At 41.7% G+C, this 16,532-nt stretch overlaps 1 protein-coding gene across 1 annotated transcript; it reads left to right on the forward strand.

Moving 5' to 3' along the window:
- The first annotated feature begins 2,139 nt into the window (after nt 1–2,139).
- On the forward strand, nt 2,140–10,793 carry LOC140594627 (SLA class II histocompatibility antigen, DQ haplotype D alpha chain-like). The gene is made up of 5 exons (XM_072729029.1): nt 2,140–2,330; nt 6,374–6,622; nt 7,069–7,350; nt 7,618–7,792; nt 7,968–10,793. The coding sequence occupies exons 1-4, from the start codon at nt 2,249–2,251 to the stop codon at nt 7,770–7,772; spliced, it is 768 nt and encodes a 255-aa protein (XP_072585130.1). The 5' UTR covers nt 2,140–2,248; the 3' UTR covers nt 7,773–7,792; nt 7,968–10,793.
- The last annotated feature ends 5,739 nt before the right edge of the window (nt 10,794–16,532 follow it).

Consider the following 16,532-nt stretch of genomic DNA (forward strand, 5'->3'; position numbering starts at 1 on the left):
TCCCCTACAAAGACTCATGAGTGACCCTTGTCATTCTGCAGCTCTGCACTCACCAGCTGTGGGACCCTGAGCAAATTCCTTCACCTTTCTGAAACTCAATATCCTCCTTGTAGCTTGGGGGTGATATTCACGTACTACAGGTATAGTGGGAGCCCCAGGAATTTTTCATTCCAAGTACAGTATATATATATATATATATATATATATATATATATATATATTCCTCACAGCGCTCAGATGAGTTGCTGTTAATGCCTCCAGCCAAAGACCATCAGGAGCACACCTGAGAATGAACAAGTTGGTTTAATTGTTCATTGTCATGAGGGAGAAAATTCACCATGGAGAAAAACGGGGCTCTCAGGCTCATCTCCCCTCTTTTTTTTTTATCTTAATTAAAGTCTGTTTCATGCCCAGCATGGAGTCCAAAACGGGGCTTGATTTCACAACCCTGAGCTGAGATCAAGAGCCAGCCGTTTAATCCACTGAGCCAGCCAGCCATGTGGATGGCTCTTTGAGCCATCCTCAAAGAGCCACTGAGCCCACATCTCTGCTCTTAAGACTTTACAACTAGTTGGTTTGGAGTCATCCAGATGATCTAGGAAGACCTCCCTTGCTTTACGTCAACTCTTTATTTATTTTAATCACATCTACAAAATATTTCCAGAGCAATTACAGCATTAATGTGTGATTGAATAACTGAGGACTATAGCTTAGCAACACACGAAACCGACAATTTAACTACTGTAAGGTTTGGGTTTGTGTTAGGTGATTTTGAGGAGAATATAAGATAGAGGGACTCTGCTCTTAGTTGCTTCTCAGCCAGGAGGATTGTTTGGTCTTTTTGTGGCCTGGACAATATTTCTATTTTGTCTATGTTCAGACACGGTTACTGACTGGCCTTGTTTCTGTCTTTATCCATCATGGTCGTCACAGAGTGGCTTACACTGCTATTCTATGACATTTTTATGTTCACCAGGGAAACACCAGAACCTGGCTGTGGGTAGCACACCTGGTTACTAGTACCAAGTAGCTCCCAGATGCCAGAGCTTTTCCTGTCCCAGTCTTCCTATCATGTCTGTCAACAGGGTATGATAGAGTACTGAGCAATAGAAGGCCACCCAACAGGCACAGAGTGATTGATTCTAAGTGGAAGCCCTTAGTATCTTGTAGCTTCCATACCTCACAGAAAATCAGTTCTTCTGGAAAAAGAGGGACTAAGGACTGCCTTTGTCTTCAGCTCAATTCCTAGTCCCTCACAATTATCTGGAATACGTAGCAGGATAAAGAATATGAAAATTCCAGGATGTCAGGGAAGGAAATCAATTTCTAAATCACAGCAGTTCCCCTCATTCTACCCTCAACATTTGACTTACATTCTTAAATGTAAAAAAAAAAAAAAAAAAAAAAAAAAAACTGAAAACTAAAAATAATACAGTGAGGCAGCTGAAGCAGTCTTTAATGCAATCAATGTCCCCAACTTGCCTTTAAATATAGGCAGGCAGCACTGAAACGAGCACAAAGAACGCTCAGGGTAGGGAAACCATGACAGTGAAAAATGATGCAATTACTGTAGGCAGCATTAATGACCTTATGACTTCTTTTATCGTCCCAGATGCAAATACTGGAGCTTTTGAGACCATAAGAGGAATTTAACAGGAATTACATATGTAGTAAAGCAAAGGTAATCCTTGGTTACCATCAGAAGAAATTCCTTGTAGATAAATCAAAATTTGGAAAATTTTAAATGCACTATGGAAGCAAAAAAAAAAAAAATACATTTGGAGGCCAGGAAAAGGGAAGGAGTTAAGGATTGCCAAGGAGAGGAATCAATTTATAGGAGAATTTTTGGCGACTGTAACCCAGAAGAGCCTGAAGAAAACCATGTAAGTGATTATGTTCTCTATACATGAGGCTACTCAGAAACTCCGCCCCTCTTGCTGCCACCAACAAGCATACACATCCATAGGAAGATCTATTGAGTGCGCCTCCTCCTTTCCTAGGTAATTCCCCCAGGTCCACTCTCCATGCAGGCTACCTCAGAACAAGGGGATTTCCCAGTATCTTCTGGCTTCTTAGTACAAACTCTTCAACTGGCAACAGCAGTGTCACCATAAGGCATTTTTCTGATTGGCCAGAACCTGACCTGGCAGGTTTGGGTTTGGGTGTCTTTAGATTCCCCTTTCTGTTGGGTCCTCACCCTAGTTCTGCAATTCAGAACAGCAAGTGTGGAGACCACACGGAGAAGAGGATGATCCTAAACAGAGTTCTGATTCTGGGGACCCTCATCCTGACTATTATGATGAGCCCCTCTGGAGGTGAAGAGATTGTGGGTGAGTGCACACCTGAGGGATATGGGGACTAGACTAGGGAAAAGGAATTGGAAGGGGAAAAAGAGAGAATGGCATAAAATAGTGGAGACTCCTCAAAGGTGTTCTCAATATTAAGCAATTCTAAAATTTTTAATCATTCTTCCTTCAGGAAACTAGAGACCCAACCCACTGTCTTTGCTCCCTGTGATGTTGCAGAGTTCATCAAGGATATTATTCCATTTCTAATCTCAGATCCAGTGAATATAGGCTAGAGGGCTTGATGGCATTCATTCATGATTACCTTAAAGTATAGGGATGTTTCCATGTTTTGTTTCGTTACTAAAACCAAATTTGTTTTGTTACTAAAAAGTCATGAACTATTGCTCCCAAATGTCTCTGAAAACATTTTGAAACTTTCTACATGTTTTTTCTATAGTCTCACTTGGGGTAAAAAGTTTCATGAATTATGTATACTATGTAGATATAAGGAAGGGTATCCTCTTCTTTGACTCAAATTTACACACATTTTCATGCTGGGAACTGGCATGAGGGGAGTGGGTATACAAGCCCAGCTGAATACCTTTAAACAAGTCATTCAACCACATGACCTCATATATGTCATTCAGGAATAATTAAATCAAATATGTATTTAGAAATATTTTTCCAATAATGTAAACATATCCATGTCAATGATCATACTTGTTCCTTAACTGTATCCATTACAGGTGTGAGTTAATTTTTTAATTTAATTTAATTCTAGGATGGTTAACCTATACGTTTCTAGCGTACAGTATAGTGATTCCACAATTCTATGCATTACTCAGTGCTCATCAAGATAAATGTACTTTTTGGGATCCCTGGGTGGCGCAGCGGTTTGGCACCTGCCTTTGGCCCAGGGCGCGATCCTGGAGACCCCGGATTGAATCCCACGTCGGGCTCCCGGTGCATGGAGCCTGCTTCTCCCTCTGCCTATGACTCTGCCTCTCTCTCTCTCTCTGTGACTATCATAAATAAATAAAAAAATTTTTAAAAATGTTTAAAAAAAAGATAAATGTACTTTTTTTCTTTTAAAGATTTTTATTTATTTATGAGAAACACAGAGAGAGATGCAGAGACATAGGCAGAGGGAGAAGCAGGCTCCCCGTGGGGAGCCTGATGCCAGACTCAATCTCAGGACCCCAAGATTATGATCTGAGCTGAAGGCAGACGCTCAACCAATGAGCCACCACCCATGTGCCTCCAAGATAAATGTATTCTTAATCCCCTCACCTGTTTCAGCCATGCCCCCCAGTCACTTCTCCTCCAGTAAACAACAGTTTGTTCCCTACAATTAAGAGTGTATTTTTGTTTCTTTTGTTTCTTTGTTTTCTTTCTTAAATTCCACACATCACTGAAACTATATGATAGTTGTCTTTCTCTGAATGATTATTTCGCTTACCATTACACGCTCTAGCTCCTACCACATTGTGCCAAAGGCAAGATTTCATTCTTTTTATGACTGAAAAATATTCCATTGTGCATATATATCATATCTTCTACAAAGAGTAGGTTTGTAACAATCAAAGTAGAAAAACCAAGCAGCCTTAAGAGGGGAAGTGAAATGGAGCATACTCTAATTTTCAACATCTTTGTTAGCCATGAGTGTTCCCATCCTAATTTAATTTGGTCGGGGAAGTTTGCCTCACTTTGCCAGAGAACTTCTAATTTCCTTCTTCAACATCATGCCAGAGCATCTTGGTCAGGCTCAACTTATCCAGTAAGCACAGTGCCAAGGGCCTATGATGCTTCTAGGGCACCATAAAATGTTTTAGTTTCTTTTAAAATTAGAAGAAGTGAACTTATGAGGTAGAGGAAAATGTTTTAATTTTTACTTCAACCTGGATTATATTTATCTTTATACCAATGCAGTCACAAAGTGTGATGTCTAATATTTTATGAGGAAAGGGACCCAATAGTGATGAGGCTCACGAGTCATACAACAGCCTTGAGCAGTGCTGATTAACTTCCGTATGGTTTGACTAGCTCTGTGTCTATCAACCTCCACTCACCCAAATGTCTGTGATCCTTGACAATAGCAATTGATATTCAATACACACTTTTGAGCAAACAGTGAGATTAATTTGGGGATTCAAAGATGAAGGAAAGCAGAAGGAATATCGCTGAGCAGAACTATGGACCCAGCTGAGGCTGAAAATACAGAAGTGAATCAGTTCCAGTCAGCCGTGTAGTGTGATGTTCATCAACAAATGGTGCCTTGGACAAGCACCAAATGGAAAGAATAATTGCATATACTCATGTTTGAAAAAGGAACCAAGGGAACCAAGGATAAAGGCTAGAGGATGCAGAGGGTTTGATGGAGGGCCTTTAAGTAATCACCAAGGTGGGGGGGCGGGGGGGGTCATGCTGGGCAAGGAAGAGAGTGAGTCGGATGAGGCATAGATAAATCTGGAAAGCAAGACATTGGATGGAGGCGTTAGAGGTTATAGTGAAGCCAAAAAAATGTTCGATGAGGCTAACTGAAATGTTGCTAACAAGACAGAAACTTCCAAAAGGAATTGGAGGTACCCAGGAAGTCTGAAAAGATAGCTTTGTTACAAGGAGGCACACCCCTAAAAAGGCCAAGGAACATGCAAGAAGAATGTGCTTTGGTTTGACTGGCAGATGACATATTTGCAGAGGTAGTGGGACCATAAGACTGCTGCTGTTCCCTGCAGGACTCACCACAGCATACTGCATTTGTTCCTGTACTCACTAGACTCTCCCACCACGCAATAAACCCCTTGAAGACAGAAACCATGCTGATGGGTGTTTGACCCCCTGCTCCTCATGTCTGACATCTTGCTGATGTTCAGCAAATGAGGAAGAGCATAAGGAGGAAACGATAAAAAGCTCACATATCTCTTTACAAAAATGCCCAGTTAGGCTCACCGGGTGGAGTCATACTGCTGCCATTCTACCTTGGCACCTTGCAAAATGCACTGTCCATTTGAAGAGAAGGGCCACAGTTTACCAGGAGTCCTAAACAGATAGAAATGCAAGTCAGAATCAGGTTAGGGGTTTGCAAGGGGGAAAAAAGCACGAGGGATGGGGAGTGACAGAAATCTAAAATCTAATGAAGCTTCCATTTTGTACTTCTGATGAATCAAGTGCTCCCCTCTGAGGATTACCATCGTTAACAAGAGAACTTGGTGGCTCCTGGGTGGCTCCATTGGTTAAGTGTCTGCCTTTGGCTCAGGTCATGATCCCAGAGTCCTGGGACAGAGCCCCAAGTGGGGCTACCTGTGGGGAGCATGTTTCTTCCTTTCCCTCTGCTGCCTCCTCTGCTTATGCTCTCTCCCTCTGTCAAATAAATAGATAAAATCTTTTTAAAAAAGGAACCAGAGACATTAGGAGTATTGTTTATTTTTTTATAAACTTTTTAACACTGTCGCTGTCCTCCTCATACTCTTTCTTATACCCTAAAATAGCTAAGAAACTCTTTTCGAAGAATACAATCCTTCGTGCTTTTTTTTGACAAAATAAGAAGCAGCAGAAGAAGGCGCAGGAGAGAGGAGGAGGAAGAAGGAAGGAAGGAAGCTTTGCCTCTGCAGAAAATATTCTGCTCTGAGCCAGTCCTGGGGGGAGAGGAATCAATGTACGTGCTGTTAACTGATGAAGGAATTAAGCAAGAGGTAAAACTGGTGAAGCAGAGAGAAGTTAAGTGAGTTTCTGATAAAGGAAGCTATAGCCACGATACCTTGTTCATTCCTTCTTTCATTTCCTTGTAATATTTGTCTACTGAGCCTCCCGAGCGCACCAGGTGCTGGGCTACACACAGGGGAAGAGCAGCAGCAAGGCTGTCGTCATCGTGCTCTCACGGAGCATGCGCGGCAGTGGAAAGCAGAGCCCGCTTGCCTGGGCACCACGGACACGAGAGAGGGGCAGGTGCTGGGAAACGTGCCTAAGCTGTGCCCAGGATGAAGCTCGCAATATCTGTTTGCCCGCAGTTTGTTCTGTCACTCGGTTGACTAAGGCTCTTTTCTCCCTCTGTGTCCTGCTTCCTGCTCCTCACCCCTGCTCACCAGCCGACCACGTTGCCTACTACGGCGTCAACGTCTACCAGTCTTACGGTCCCTCCGGCCAGTACACCCATGAATTCGATGGCGATGAGGAGTTCTACGTGGACCTGGAGAAGAAGGAAACTGTCTGGCGGCTGCCTGTGTTTAGCACGTTCACAAGTTTTGACCCCCAGGGTGCACTGAGAAACTTGGCTATAGCAAAACAAAACTTGAACATCCTGATTGAAAGGTCCAACCAAACTGCTGCTACCAATGGTATGTGTCTACCATTCTGCCTCTCCGCCCTGAATCTGTCCCCACATCCCAGCTCTCTCTCCCTTCCTCCCTAGCACAGACACTCTTCACTGTTTTCCAAGGATCTTCCCCCAGATCTTCTCATAGTAATTACTGAACCCTCGTCCTCCCCCATCTGAAAACTGAAATATTGCCATGTAATGCAAGGATCCTTACTCCCGTACCATGTCCCTTGAATCCCTCAAGGAGACGCCCTGTGGATATGCTACCTAATAAGCACACCTGCCCAGAGAAGGGCTGGGGATAAAGTGTAGGCAGTGCACATACGGCGTTCCCAAGCAGAAGGTGAGCAAGAAGCCTTCCACCACCGCGTGGAGAACTGTTGCTGGGAGGGCTCCTCTAGGACCCAGTGCAGAGCCTCAGGCAGAGTTATTGCATTTCATGTCAGTGCGGCTTCCTCACCACAGAGGTTCCTGAGGTGACCGTGTTTTCCAAGTCTCCTGTGATGCTGGGTCAGCCCAACACCCTCATCTGTCTCGTGGACAACATCTTTCCTCCTGTGATCAATGTCACGTGGTTGAAGAACAGGCACTCAGTCACAGAAGGGGTTTCCGAAACCAGCTTCCTCGCCAAAGAGGATCATTCCTTCTCAAAGATCAGTTACCTCACCTTCCTCCCTTCTGCTGAGGATATTTATGACTGCAAAGTGGAGCACTGGGGCCTGGATGAGCCACTTCTGAAACACTGGGGTATGTATGAATTCCCCCTCCCGTGGTGCCTCCTTTTCTTTGTCAAGTCCAAAGCATCCTGCCTGTCAGCCCTGGAGTCTCGAGGCTCAAAGCATGTTTATGACACTTCAGGGTTTCTAATAACAGAGTTCACTCTCTTCCCTAAGCCTGGTGCCCTGAGACTTCATAGACCCAACAGCACCATCACCCTCCTCAACCCCCCACTCCGTCTCACACCTGTACTTGAACCAACACTGTATTCTGACTTTCACAACCTCATTTTCACAGAACCTGAAGTTCCAACCCCTATGTCAGAGCTGACAGAGACTGTGGTCTGTGCCCTGGGGTTGGCTGTGGGCCTTGTGGGCATCGTGATGGGCACCGTCTTCATTATCCAAGGCCTGCGCTCAGGTGGTACTTCCAGACATCAAGGACCTTTGTGAGCTGCACCCTAGAAAGGAAGGTAAGGATTCAGATTTGTCAGAGCTGAGAGTTGGAGACAGAGTCCGGGAGGATGGAAAGTGGGAGGAGTCTGTGGACCCAAATGTGGTTGGAAGGTTATAGGAGAATTGGGAGAGGGGATGATGACAGCACAGCAGCTCCCTAAAATCCAACCATCTATGTCTGTCCTATTGCAGGTGCACTGCATGCCCACCTCCCAGAGCAGAAGAGTGGACCGGATAGGCCACCTGGCGCTATTTCCTTGCCCAGTTCATCATATTCCTACTCTCTACCAGTGCTTCTCTGTCACCTCTTCTCTGGGACTCAAGAACTATATCCTCTGAGCGCTCACCCTTTAAATTCTACCCCTTCCTTGACTGCCTGTTTTTGTTTGTTTGTTTTCTGTTCTTTCCTCAATTGTCAACTACAATGAGATCTCTGGGATATCCCAACCAGTTACCTGATCCCTCATTACTCTGATCTAGTATTCCCATGGAAATAATAATTTTCTCTTTAAGAGATCCTTTAGATCAATTTTTCCTGTCTTTCATCTCAGGGCTGATTAGGACTTTGGTCCCCCTTTTTTTTAGACCTTCCTAATCTCACTTTCCATATTATGTTTCATGCCCAGCAACACCAGAAAATGCAGGTATAGGCTGATAATATTTTGATATCTTAGGTAAGTAAGGTTAATGGTTCTCTCTTCCTGTTATTCTCATGTCTGGGTACTGCCACACTCCCCCAATTCAGACACCAAGAAAAGTCATATAAGCCCTCTGACCTTGGTATAGATTTGGTAGAGGAGAAATACAAAGCCAAGAAATAAGTTCATACTTCTTTTAACATAATTTTAGAAAGCTATGACAGAGACATAAGTTAAGATAAAGAAATTTTGAATTTCATAAGTACCAAAAGACAAATTGTTTTCCAAAACTTTAAAATTTCAATTTGTGAGGAATCAATGATGATAGGAGAAGCTTTCCTCTCCCATCCTCACCCATGACAAGACAAGAATTCTTTAGGCAGGAAAATAAATGGAAGTCAAGTAAGAGAGCATTAGAATAAGACCATATAGTAAGTACCTGAGGAGAACCAAATGCTTTGTTCTTACTTAGGGACAGCAACAACCGGATGAGAAAGGGAGTGGAAATCATAGACATAGTTAAGTTTCTTAGAACACAGGTGTAGTTTGCCTCACCTCTTACATGAATCTCTTCTAGATAAGCACGTAGACTTTCCTGTGCCCCGGTGGCATATCAGGGATAGTAGAGTGAATATATCTGCAGGATGTTTCTAGGCAGATCATCTTAGGTCAAGCTCACTGAATCCCTGTGTATCCCTGTGCATCCCTGGGCACCCAAGGAAACTGCACAACACCCCAATAACTCCAGTCCCGTGCCCCCACCCCTCATCCCTCTTGTATTTGGAAAGAATGAATCTATGAGAGAGAAAGGCCCGCAGGGACAACATAGAGGAGATAATGTACTGGCAGCTATGGATGCTGTATTCTCTTCTAGATTCATTGTCTTCTAGTGGAAACTCTTGCAGAGGAAATGGATCAACAGATGGAATTCTCTGGTGTTCTTGAGTTGTCTAAAGCTTCACTCGGAAAGTGTATGTGACTTGACTCGGAGTCATTTTCCCTTTGAAATTATTTTAGGCACATATTGGCCTTAGTCTTTTCACTCTGCAAGTAGTGTGTCCATACATGGTGTCTAAGGCAATATTATGGAACAGCTATGAAATGTATGAGGCTGTCCCTGGCCACACCACCTGTATCAGTGAATTTAAAGTTTAATTGGGAGAAAAAAAGACAATTTTAACACAAGTGTTGATATAGTAGAGTTTGATGAAAAGAAACTTAAATCCAAATTCAGGATTCAGCCCTTTATAGCTAATATTTCAAACATTTTAACACTGCACATATGTATTCTGAGACTCATCTTTCTCATCCATTCTCTGGAAGTAATAATACTTTCCTTGCAGTTATTGACAGAATTTGAATAATCTTGATTACACATAATATGGAAATACATGAGAAAACATTGCTATTTGTATCTGTATTGTTAAAAAGAATTGATTATATCATATTAAAAGCACTTCTCTTTTTCTGAGTCCATTAATGATTTAGAAGATTCAAAAATGGAGCTGTGAATGAATTTCTTTTCATAAGTGAAAGAGAGGATTTTGCTTTCCCCAACAACTCAGAGACTCTGAGATTGGCTTAGGCTAAGAGAATAGATAGGGTATAGCAGTCAGTGACATGTCACTAGTGGAAGATTGCTAAGAGAATTCTTAGAACAGTAAGTCATAAGAATTTGACTTGAGGTTTTTAAGACCAAAGATATGCTATATTGTAACAGACCTTATGCACATTTACTTTGGGGATAATTCAAGGATCAAGAGTTACCTGCGAGGTAGAAGTAAGAGAATAATTAACAATGGAGACTAGGAACTAGTAAATTTAGGGAATCTGACCCAGAAGTTATCAAGAAAATGTAGGTAACAGAACACAGAGGAGGTCAGGCCAGTGCAACTACTCTGCACTGTATTATAATGGTAGGTACATGCCATTACACATTTGTTCAAACCCACACAATGTACACCAAGAGTGAACCCTAATGGAAACTATGGACTTTGGTGATAATAATCTATCAAAATAGTGTCATCTGTTGTAATAAATGTACCACTCTGGTAAGGGATGCTGATAGTAGGGGAGGCTGTGCCTGGTGGGGACACGGATAGATGGGAAATCTCTGTACCTTCCCCTCCATTTTGCTGTGAACCTTAAATTGCTTTAAGTAAACTGTATTGGGATCCCTGGGTGGCGCAGCGGTTTAGCACCTCCCTTTGGCCGAGGGCGCGATCCTGGAGACTCGGGATCGAATCCCACGTCGGGCTCCCCGTGCATGGAGCCTGCTTCTCCCTCTGCTTATGTCTCTGCCTCTCTCTCTCTCTCTGTGTGACTATCATAAATAAATAAAAATTTAAAAAAAAATAAAATAAAATAAACTGTATTAAAAGAATGTCAGCAATTATGATGTCAAAGGTATAAAATACAAATTTTAGTATAAAAAATGTAATCATCTGAAAATGCACTAATGTATTCAGGGAGAGTTTTTGGCAATAGGCTGTCAAATAAATGTTATATAAATCTCAAGAAAGGGATCCCTGGGTGGCAAAGCGGTTTGGCGCCTGCCTTTGGCCTAGGGCGTCATCCTGGAGACCCGGGATCGAATCCCACATCGGGCTCCCGGTACATGGAGCCTGCTTCTCCCTCTGCCTATGTCTCTGCCTTTCTCTCTCTCTCTCTCTCTCTCTCTCTCTCTCTCTCTCTGTGACTATCATAAATAAATAAAAATTTAAAAAAAATAAATCTCAAGGAATCGTGAGATGGGAACTCAGGAATTTGGGAAGAGGTGTGTGTGTGTGTGTGTGTGTGTGTGTGTGCGCATTATTGTACTATAAGGTGTATACTGAATCCCATTATGACCAGTGCCCTAGAAATACACAAATACTGACTTACTCAGACTCCTTCTCAATGAAATAAGAAGGAAAACAAATTTAATGGAAGATGCATTTTATTAAGGGGCTTCATTTGTAAGACTTCACATAATTTTAAAATAGAATTTAAATTCTAATACCAAGCGCAATCATTTCGATATTAGCTAAAAGTTAAAAGTGAGATCATCACATGACATTACTGTAAACAAAGATATCAATCCTCATGATACTAAATTATGTGATTTCAAAAATTATTTGAGTTATTTTACTTATTTCTGATTGTGTGCATGAATTGTGACTATTAATATTTAATATACTATTTAAAAATACATAATTAGAAAATCCTTTTATTCAGCAAATCATTTGCAGGGAAAATAAAGAACAGATAAACTTCATATTAAAAAAATTAAGATACATATCAACCAAATGTTAAGTTTTGTTTGGATGCATATTCAAATAAAAGAACTGTTAAAAAATTCTTGTGAAACAATCACAAAAATTGAACTCTGACTCTATTAAGAAATTTTTAATCTAATTTTGGGTGTGATAATGGCAGTGTTATGTTTCCTAGAAGTCATTAAATTTTAGATTTCATAATAACACATTCATCGATAAAATGATATGACTTATAAGAATATCATCACACTAATCCAGTATATGTGTAAAATTAAGTGGGTAGGTTTACAAAATTATCCGTGAATTAATAATGATTAAAGGTGGACTGTTGATACTTGGCACTATTCTCTCTACCACTACATATTGTTGAAATTTTCCATGATAAAAAGGGTTTCTTTTAAGTATCCCAGGAAAGACAAAGAAGAAAACTAGGTTTAAAAGCATTCTGTTTGAAGTTAACATTCGTTTCTAAGATTTTCCTCATTTTTTATCCCAGGTAGGAAGCCATGAGTATCCAAAGCTTGCTCCACACCATGGACCTCTCAGAAATGTAACCCTAAAGAATACATATGTCACAAGGATAATATCGAAGGAAAGCAAAAAATACTCTCTTTATCTTGACTGGACTAAGCCCCAAACATTGCTAATATATACACTAATTTAATTAATAATGCGAAAATAAAAATGGTTATGGAATACCAGTGTTGTGACACATACCATACTACATTCTGAGTGTATTAAATTGATATGAAAACAGATATGTTCATTGTCTTCACAGACTTTACATTCTAGTAGGAAGAAATATGCATATACAAAATAGTTCCACAAATATATAATAACAAACTGTGAAGAATTGATAAAGGAAATGAACAAGGTAACACATAACCATTGCACAGGAATTAAGCATTTGGTGGAGATTAGAGGCGGCTTGAACAAATGTATGAGATGAAATAGATATTGTATAGTATGTAAAGCAAACAAATAAATAAATAAATAATCCTGTAAAAGTAGAAATAATGGACTTGAGCTATACCTTAGACCAAATGGACCTCATGGACATTTTAATGACCTGAATAGACATTTTTCCAAGAAAAGCATTCAAATGGCCAACAGCTAACACGAAAACATACTCAACATCATTAATCATTAAGGAAATGCAAATGTAAACCACAATGAGACATCACCTCACACCTGTTAGAATGGCTATCACCAAGAAAGTAAGAAATAACAAGTGTTGGCAAGCATAGGGAAAAAAGGGAACCCTTACACACTGTTTTTCAGAAAGTAAATTGGCTCAACCAAATAATATGGAGGCTCCTCAAAAAACTGAGATATCCGCACCTTCATACCCACTGCAACTTTACATACCGTAGCCAACACATGGAAACATTTTAAGTCCCCACTGATGTTGAAGGGATAAAGCAAATGTTACACCAACACACACCACAAAATGGAATACCAGTCTGTCATAAAAAAGAATGAAATCTTGCCATTTGTGACAATACAAATAGACCTGAAAGGTTCTATGCTAAATGAAATAAGTCAGACAGAGAAAGACAAATACCATACATTTTCACTTGTATGTGGAACCTAAAAAACAAAACAAGACTCCTAAATACAGAAAACACACTGATGGTTGCCAGAAGAGAGGGGGGTTGGGGGTTGGGCAAAATCGATGAAAGTATCAAGAAGCATAAACTTCAGTTTTATTTTATTTTTTTAAGATTTTATTTATTTATTCATAGAGACACACACAGAGAGAGAGAGGCAGAGACACAGGCAGAGGGAGAAGCAGGCTCCATGCAGGGAGCCTGACATGGGACTTGATCCAGGGTCTCAAGGATCACACCTCAGGCTGCAGGCAGCGCTAAATCGCTGCGCCATGGGGGCTGCCCAAACTTCAGTTTTAAAATAAATAAACCATGGGGATGTAATGTTAATGTATAGCACAGGGAATAGACAATACTCTACTGTATTAACTTTGGTGACAAATGGTAACTAGACTTATTACAGAGATCATTTCATAATGCATATGAATGTTGTACACCTGAAACTCCTATAATATTGTGTGTCAATTATACTTCGATTAATTTTGTGTGGTGACAGATGTTAAGTAGGCTTATTGTAGTAATCATTTCACAAGATATACAAATATCAAACCATGTGAACACCTGAAAATAATATAGCGCTATATGTCAATTATACCTCAATAAAAAAGAAATAACTGTTTCACTTTGAATGAATAAGGTCTTGGCAACAATTTCTTGGGTATAAAATCATAGCCAAAGCAAAAAAAAAGGAAAGAAAAGAAAAGACAAAACCAAAAAAACCCAAATAAACAAAAATAAATATAACTACATCAAATTCAAAACTTCTGTACAGCCAAACGATTAGCCAAATGCAAAGGCAACCTGTGGAATAAGAAAAAAACATATTTTGTAAACCATCTATCTCAGAAGTGGTTAATATAAAGTTACTCATATAAATCAAGAGTGAAGAAAACAAACTGATTTAAAAAGGGACAGAGGAGGACTTCAGGGAAGAGAGCAGATAAAATCCACATCAGTGTAAATACCCCAGAAAACCACCTGAAGACTGGCAGAACAGACTCTCCACAGCTAAATGGTAGGAAGAGGTCACAACCAAGAAGGAAAGGAGGGCAGAGATGGGTCAGGAGTTAAAGGACCTATACAACTATCCACAAGAGAGGGCTGCTGTGGCCTCAGAGAGGGGTAAGGAGGAGGCCTTCACACCAGGCAGGTGGAACCCACACAGGAAAGACAAACCCCTATAACATTTGACTTGGAAAACTAGAACAACACAATTTTGCCAGTTCTTACAATCAATAGGGCCTAACATCTGGGTCTTTAAAAATCATCAGGCTTGACTCCTGGGGAGCCAGAGGGCAATAGGAAATTGAGTCCCTGCCCTTAAAGAGATAACACAACAAACAATCCCATGGAGATACAGCATGCAAGCAGCAGTTTGAAAACCACCAGGGGTGGGGGGGTTGGGTGGTGGTAGTGTACACTGGAGGGAGTTTTGTTTAATAATCTCAGAGCATGTGTTGGAGTGGCAGGGATCTTTGGGAGGCTTCTTTAAGAACAAAAGAGCTGGTGGGTGCCATTTGCATCCCTTATCCCCACCCTAGACACACAGACACTTGCAGGAACCAGGGCAGCAGCAACACATTCTACCTAACTTGCTGACAGTGCACCCCACTCCCCACATTCTCCTACAAACATACGCACTTCAACCCGATCTCAGCTCCAGGAGCTGTCCCACATCAGACCTACACAAACCTTGATAACACCTCATGCCCTGCCGGACTTCTCCTGTGGATCTGCGTCTACAATACCTCTGGCCAGAGCCCATCCAAAGCTGTGCCACAGGCCTGGCAGGGTGCGGCAGCCCTGAAAGGAGCCAGCACAACTCCAAAGTGGCTCCTGCCTGGGGAAGAGGGGAAGGGAAGATCACTACATACATGAGTCCAACTACAGCCCCAGCAACCAGCTGAGGGCAGACATCTGGTCTGACTGCAGGCCCCACCCAAGAGTGAAAGCTTCTCAAAAGACAACACAGAGAAAGCAACCAGCAGTTCAGTGTTACCCTATCTCTGGCAAACACCTGGTCTGATTCAATTCAGGCCCAGTGCAGTCCCAGACTGCCTCATTAACACAGGACAAAACCCTGCCTCCATCAGGGAAAGAGAGCCACTGCAGACAACTGAACTGAAGTCAAATGTGGCTCAGCAACAACAGTAGGGGACATGCAACGTATAGGAGACAACCCTGAAGCACCAGGTTCTGGTAAACAGGGGACATTGGACTGCAGGGCACCACAGGACCTCTGCTTCATAAAGCCACTAATTTCAAGAGCAGGAGATGTAGCTGGCATTCCAAACACACAGAAAGAGACCGAGGGAGTTGGACATAGTGAGGAAACAAAGGAATGTGTCTCAAATGAAAAGAATAGGACAGGGACCCTGCGGTGGCTCAGTGGTTGAGCATCTGCCTTTGGCTCAGGGCTTGATCATGCAGGCCTGGGGCCGAGTTCCATATTGGGCTCCCCACAAGAACCTGCTTCTCCCTCTGCCTATGCCTCTGCCTCTCTCTCTCTCTCTGTGTGTGTCTCTCATGAATAAATAAATAAAATCTTTTCAAAAAATTAAAAGAACAGGACTAAATCATAGGAAAAGAATTCAACCAAAAGGGGAAAATTAATATGCCTAATAGACAATTTAAAGTAATGGTCATAAAGATATTCAACACACTTGAGAAAAGAGTGGAGGACCTCAGTGAGATCCTTAATGAAAAGATAGACTTGAGGAAGGTGGCAGAGGAGGGGGACCCTGAGTTCTCCCTGTCCCATGTTTGTCACCAATTATCATCCACACCCGTCAGTAGCCAGAGAGTGATCTGAAGACTGGTAGAGCAAACTCCACAACTATAAATAGAGACGTTTCATCTGAAAGTTAACCCTTCAGCTCAGAATTGTCGAAGGAGGCTACCTACAAGAAGGAGGGGGCTGCACACAAGAAGAGGGCTGAGAAACAGGCCCTCACACCAGGAAGCACCACAAGGAAGATTAATCCTCATAAAAGCTGGCCTTAATAACCAGATGGGCTGAATTCTGTGAGTTTTTAAAACCAGTGAGACCTGGGGCCTGGAACTTTAAAAGTCAGCTGACCCAGCACTGGGTGAGCTGGAGGGGTGAGTGATAGCAGGATCACTGCCTTTAACAAGACAGAAACCATTTTCACAATATTCAGTCTTTCAATCCATGAGCATGGAACATTTTTCCATCCCTTGGTGTCTTCCCCAGTTTCGTTCACAGGTGTTCTGTGGTTTTAACAGTACAGA

This window comes from Vulpes vulpes, chromosome 1 (assembly GCF_048418805.1).
Source record: "Vulpes vulpes isolate BD-2025 chromosome 1, VulVul3, whole genome shotgun sequence".
In the NCBI taxonomy this organism is placed as follows: domain Eukaryota; kingdom Metazoa; phylum Chordata; class Mammalia; order Carnivora; family Canidae; genus Vulpes; species Vulpes vulpes.